Source organism: Anguilla rostrata, chromosome 8 (assembly GCF_018555375.3).
Source record: "Anguilla rostrata isolate EN2019 chromosome 8, ASM1855537v3, whole genome shotgun sequence".
Taxonomy (NCBI): Eukaryota; Metazoa; Chordata; class Actinopteri; order Anguilliformes; family Anguillidae; genus Anguilla; species Anguilla rostrata.
The window spans coordinates 54,836,791-54,843,001 of record NC_057940.1 but is presented as its reverse complement, the minus strand read 5'-3'; the positions used below and the strand labels follow the sequence as shown (position 1 = coordinate 54,843,001).

At 43.2% G+C, this 6,211-nt stretch overlaps 1 protein-coding gene across 1 annotated transcript; it reads right to left on the bottom strand.

Annotated features, from left to right (window-relative positions):
• Positions 1–1,848: 1,848 nt before the first annotated feature.
• Positions 1,849–5,476, bottom strand: LOC135262122 (sperm acrosome membrane-associated protein 4-like). The gene is made up of 3 exons (XM_064348991.1): positions 5,264–5,476; positions 3,125–3,229; positions 1,849–2,723 (listed from the first exon to the last, which is right to left on the bottom strand). Exons 1-3 carry the CDS (start codon positions 5,331–5,333, stop codon positions 2,485–2,487), a joined length of 414 nt encoding a protein of 137 aa, XP_064205061.1. The 5' UTR covers positions 5,334–5,476; the 3' UTR covers positions 1,849–2,484.
• Positions 5,477–6,211: the final 735 nt, after the last annotated feature.

Sequence of the window (6,211 nt, the reverse complement as noted above, 5' to 3'; positions counted from 1 at the left end):
GACCTGTAGCCAACAGCTCAGAGCCTGGTAATAAATTGAACTCCACCCATTTAATCACCACATAGGAACAGGTGGAAATCAGTTTAGACTGAGAAGTCGATATTACAATGCAATTGATTTATTTTAGTCAGTTGTTTTCTTCAAATAAATGTTCTGAATGAAAAGGTTTTTGTTTGGAATTAAAATTTTAAATGTCGCCAATAGTTCGTGAGAGAATATGAGAAGTTAAATTTTATACAGACACATAGACTGTGAAACTGAAAATGTGATGTGGTCTGTTAATTTTTCCCCAGTGCTTGGCAGGCTTAACACTAAATAAGATTAAAGTTAAATTCCTCCTCTATGCAGATGACCTGGTGCTGCTGTCGCTCACTGAACAGGGGCTACAGCAGCAACTGGATCTGCTAGAGTAATACTGCCAGAACTGGGTCCTGACAGTCAAACCAAAAGAAAACCTGTAATGTGATTTTGAAAAAAGGCAAGATCTCTCACAGTTCATTCCAGGAAACAGAAACATTGAACATAATCTGTTTTATGATTACCAAGGACGGAAAAATCAGTGCCCAGGAAACTTTGGACTGGCAGTGAATGCAGCTTTTTCAAATCTAGTAACTGGTAATGGAAACGGCCAAATGTAAACACAAAACCTACGGCAGAGGTCGTAACAGATTGACAGAAGCAAAGCTTTTATTGTTAACTCGTTGGTAAAAAAATAAAAGTAAAGTATAAAATATTTTTAAAAAAGAAACGTAGTGTTTCAAGATTACACCAAGGACATTATGCACTGTTTAACTGCCAAGTCACACCAAAAACATTGATTTAAACTGTTTACAGGCAGAGCAAGGACTGTGTAAAGAGTCCAGCAGAGCGGACATTTTCCTAGCAGTGAGAGTGGGAGTGCAAGACCCTGTACGAAGCACTCGTTGCATGATTATCAGCATCCAAATCCAAAAATCAACCTTGAGGAAGCAGAGTAGACTTTACCGACTGGGATGAAGGATAACCAGGGACTTGCGGACCGTTGAGAAGATCTCACATTGGGCCCCCGGTGCCCCAGGAATCTTCCTAAATTCCCCCCATACTGTGCCCCAGCACGCAACTGTCATGACTTTGCTTCCAGTGATGAAACTGCCATCGAGTTTGTTTACATAGACATTGGTCTGAAAAGGAGTCAGACCAGTTCAAAATCTCGTGCGTGCATCTTCAAATCATCACATGAGATAAAGACGGACGTGATTGGAGTCTATTTGACCGAAAGGTCACAGGTTTGATTGTACCCATTGTACCGTTGAGCAAGGTACTTAACCTGCATTACTTCAGTATATATCCAGCTGTATAAATGGATGCAATGTAAATGCTATATAAAAAAATAATAATTTAATGTGTTCACGGCTATGGCTAACTGTTACATAGTGAGTATTGTACCATATCGGACCTGTGTTTTTTTTTTTAGTTGTTCCCATGGCCTTCGGTGTGCACTTATTGTACGTTGCTTCGGATAAAAGTGACTGCCAAATGAATGTAGTGAGTGCAGTTGTTTAGTCTGAATGGCTTCCCTACATTTTCAGCTGCATAAATGGATTGTGCGCTGTCTGAACCGCTCTGCGCTTGACCGTATGTATAACAGTGATGCGATCATTCAGTGTGCAAGTGGCCATGCTGCTCTGTGAACGGAGGGTTTTGGTCTCCCCTGTCTCTCATGTTTTTTTAGGCTCCTCCCCCTTGTCTGTAGCTGTGTGTGTCAGTGCTGCTCTGTTCCGAAGATTGGGTCACATGACCACTCCCGTGGAGCGCTGTGATGCACCGTCAGGGGCAGTCTGCGAGACTGAAGCAGGACACAAACAGACGTGTGTTTCAAACGGTGTCTTTATTTAACATTTGGCTTGTAATCACCCTGACATTTAGGCTTCAAGAGATACATCCGAGTCATTAAAAGATAAATATTCACAGGAAACAATTTTTTTTTTTTAAAGACAAGCTTGGAAGGGTTTCGAGAATTCAGTGTTGTCAATTAAACACTACATTGTTCAGCTTCCAAGTCTCAGCAAAAAAAGCAGAAATTTAAACAGGACAGTGTTTATGCATGCCCATTGGCTAAGAGTGCTACAAAGAGTTGAGCAGAGCTGTCAAATTCTACAGAGGAGCGTGGGCGTGAGAGTAAGACCCTGTATGAGGACCTGGCCGCATGATTACCAAAATCCAAAATCAACCGCAAAGAGGAAGCAAAGTAGACTCGCTCCACAAACCTAGGGTTTGTGGGTTTAAATATGTCCCGGTGTCCATTCCAGTGATGAAACTGGTGTCAAACTGGTTTGAGTGGACAGTGTGGTCTGAAAACGAGTCAAACCGGTCTCTTTCTCTCTCCTGTGTGTGTGTGTGTGCGTGTGTGTAATTTGGTTGTAAATCATCACAGTAGATCAAGTCGGACGTGATTAGAGGCTGTTTGAGCAGGGGTGACCTCCGTCTGGCTGTGCCCTGCTGTGTTTAGTATTGCCAGCTGCTCCACACACAGGCCAGCAGGGCGGCGGTAGCGGCAGCGGTCAGGGACATCTGGACGGAACCAGCCCCGCTGACCACCGGGTTGCACTTGTCTGTAGCGCAGCAGGTGCGGGTGACTGTGTACGTCGCGCCCAAGATGGTGCCGTTGGTGGTGGAGTTGCAGCCAGTGCTCTCCAGGCAGCCCTGAGTGTTGAATCCCAGCAGTCCTGGGACACCGGAAAAGGCTGTGGGGGGGGGGGGGGTGGGGGGTGGGGGGGGGGGCAGGAGAGTGCTCAGTAGTGTCACAACGATGTCACTTCCTGCTGACCGGGCTTTCCTCTGTTCCATCATAAATCAATCTGTTTTTAAAACTTTGTAACTGAAACAGATTCAAATGTGTTTCATAATGCTAAATTTAAAATGAAGGAACAGTGTTTACAGTTCATGTAATCTTCATATTTCGGTTAGATTGTCATTTACTATTACATCATGGAATAATATTTACAATGCATTCAATGTTACTGTTGTACAACGATGAATCTTAACATTATATCAAGGAATGCTAAATATCTATGAAATATGTAATCAAGGAAAGATTGGGGAGTGGGGAGTGGGGGGCCTCTAGGTGAGGTACAGGTGTCCTTACATGCTTTTCCAGTGAAGCAGTTGGGCTGGGTGGCATTACACATCACAGTATCAGGGATGAGGCATCTTCCAAAGAGCCCAATGGTACACTTGTTACAGGTCAGAGCTGTGGTGGGAGACACAGAGGGAAGGGATTTAAGAAAATTTTAATTAATTGCGGGTTTCCCGCCCCCAAACCTTGCCATGCTTTCACCACTCAAATAAATGAGTAAAACATTGGAAGGTGAAGTGGAGACTGTTATTCTTTTTATTCTTTTCTTTTTCTTTTCTGTGTCCGACGCCGTTGAGAACGCACGCTCAAACCGCATTGTGTTGCATTGCTGGCATTCGGCAGGTTCTCGTACCCAGAGCCAACTGCACAACTTCTTCTTTTTTTTAAATTTATTTTTAAAATTTTTTTCATACTACATAGCATCCGTTCATGCCGCTGGATACATAATAATGCGATTCAGATTAACCACCTTGTCCGCTGTACTACCTGGGATTCGAACCTGCAACCAACAGGCTTCAAACCAGTTCTACACCGGCGTTTTATTGCAAGTCTCTTGATTCCCGGTGTCCCAGAGGGGAGTGTTTAAGTTGCTGGTCACCTCAGACCCAGCCTGGCTTTTACATGATCGGTTTCTAAACTGATTTGGTTACATCCTGAAGTTATTTGGTTACATCCCTGAAAAAAAGGGGTTTAGATCCCTGAACTGTACCACGTTTGCCGTGTTTGAGGTTCCTTCCTACGGAATGTTTTTTTTTTTTCCTGCCCAGAACTCCACCGTCCATTTATCAGTTGTCTCTTTTGCCCCCAATGTTATCGCAAACCTAATTTGTACATCACATTACATTAAATTTATTTGGCAGATGCTTTTATCCAAATCGACGTACAATAAGGGTATACTGAAGGTAATCGGAGCAACTACAAAACACAGGTCTGATAAGGTACAATACTCATTATGTAACAGTTATTCATAGCCATGAACACATTAAGCCCAGTTCAGAGAATGAACATTACTCTCCGACCTAACCTATGCCAAGTCGAACTAGGAGACATAAAATACTAACGGTTAACTTAGTGTGCGCATAGGAGTGCAAACTGTCCCACATCCCCTTTCGTAAAAAATGTTGTGTTCTGCTACAGCTGGGGTGTTAGCCTCCAGTCCTGGAGGGGGCAACTGTGTACAGCTTTAACTCTAGTGCTGGAGTGCTGTTGTGTCTGCTGGTCTTTGTGGTTTCCTTTCAGTGAGAAGCCACTTAATCAAACACAAGATTCAAAAGAATGGGTTGTCATCAAGCTCTGCAGAAGCTTGATAACGACCCATTCATTTGAATCAGGTGTGTTGGAGCAGGGAGACATCGAAAACATGCAGGGCAGTGGGTCCCCAGGACCAGGGTTGAGAAACACTGCTTTAGCGTATCAAAGACTTAAAATAAATCAAAATCAGCAGAGTTAAACCTGCAGACGCTACAGCCCTCCAGGGCTGGAGTTAAACCTGCGGACAAAGCGCCCCCTCCAGGACTGGAGTTAAACCTGCAGACACAGCGCCCCTCCAGACTGAAGTTACACCTGCAGACACAGCGCCCCCTCCAGGACTGGAGTTAAACCTGCAGACACTGCAACCCTCCAGGACTGGAGTTAAACCTGCAGACACTGCAACCCTCCAAGACTGAAGTTACACCTGCAGACACAGCGCCCCCTCCAGGACTGGAGTAAAACTCGGAACAGATATTTTTACCACTGTCCATGTTCCAGATTTCGGAGGGTTCCGGGCATTTTTGAGCGCAGTTGTCTGGCTAATTCAGTAATCCTGATTTGTAGAACATTTCTTCCAAACAAATCGAAGTGATGCAATAATATGGCAGATGACTTTTGCTTGGAATATTGTTGAAAAAGAAAAAAAAACTTAACGGCTTGAAGTATCACAAATAAAAAGTATGATGATCCAGGTATGATTCACATGCTCTAAAACATCTGTGTTTCTTTTTTAATAAAACGGAACCTAAAAGCATGTCACAATTTAATAGATGAATTAATTAATAAATTTAAAAAACCTCATCATTTTGGTGATCAATCACTGACATCACAGCAATGGGGGAGGTTACAAAAGTTTTCTCTTTTTCGTTTTTTTTTAAGGAAGAAAACGATTCTTACCTTCAGCCAGTTTTCCACCAAGCAAAAAGCAGGTGGCCACTGCAAAGATCCCAAACAGAATTTTGCTCATGGTGTCTTTTTGCGTGCGCGTGTGGGAAGAAGAAGAAGAAGAAAAAAAAAACAATCCACGGAAATTTAGCGAAGAGAGAGTTGTGCCAGGCGAGCCACGCGACAGGGAGGGGTCACGAAAGAGATGTTGAGATAAAATGACTGAAGGATGGCCAGCCGTGCTTTATATACTCTTGGTGAGGGTGGGGTGCAGAGCGCTTTGAAAGAAAGAGGCTGGGCGCCTTTTCGGAAAATTACAAGAATGGAGAACTGCGCGCCCAGAAACCAGGAAGTGAAGGCCTTCCCATCACCTTCACCGTGACGCTGGCATGAACCATCCGGATGGCTTTGTAACCCAAACTTAAAAAAAAAAAAATTTTTTAATTAAAATACTTGGTTCAAGTGGGATAATTGTGATGTAAATATATATTTATAAATAAAATATATTGAGCTAATGAAGTCATGCCAACAAGATGCTGTCAGCTTGTGGCAGGTAGCCACAAGAAATAAAATTAGTCAAACAAATAAAAATAAAAAACAACAAACCATGTGTGTCGTGTGTAAAAGAATGATCTTACGTACGTTTAATCGTATAATGTTAACGTAAGCGTTATACTGACTCACGCGTTTAGTGTGGGGGTAAGTCGGGTGGGTGGGGGTCGGGAGAATGGCTTGGGGGGCGGGGGGGGGGGATAGTTTCTGGAAGGATGTGATCAAACTCGGAATGTGATTTTGTTTGCTCTTCACAGTGATGTCACCGCACCAGTCATGCAATATGTCTCGAAGAAGTAAAAATAACACAACCAAAAATGAACAGCTGATCGTAATCAGTTTTACCAACTCTTTTTTTTATTCTCCCAATTTCGATTACAAGCGCACACAGACACTACACACACGCAC

Bases quoted from the DNA above. Each gene is read 5' to 3' on its own strand.
- LOC135262122 (XM_064348991.1), bottom strand. From the start codon at position 5,333: ATGAGCAAAATTCTGTTTGGGATCTTTGCAGTGGCCACCTGCTTTTTG. The intron at 3,230-5,263 runs GTAAGAATCGTT...CTCCCACCACAG, and splicing joins TGGTGGAAAACTGGCTGAAG to CTCTGACCTGTAACAAGTGT. The intron at 2,724-3,124 runs GTAAGGACACCT...CCCCCCCCACAG, and splicing joins CTGCTTCACTGGAAAAGCAT to CCTTTTCCGGTGTCCCAGGA.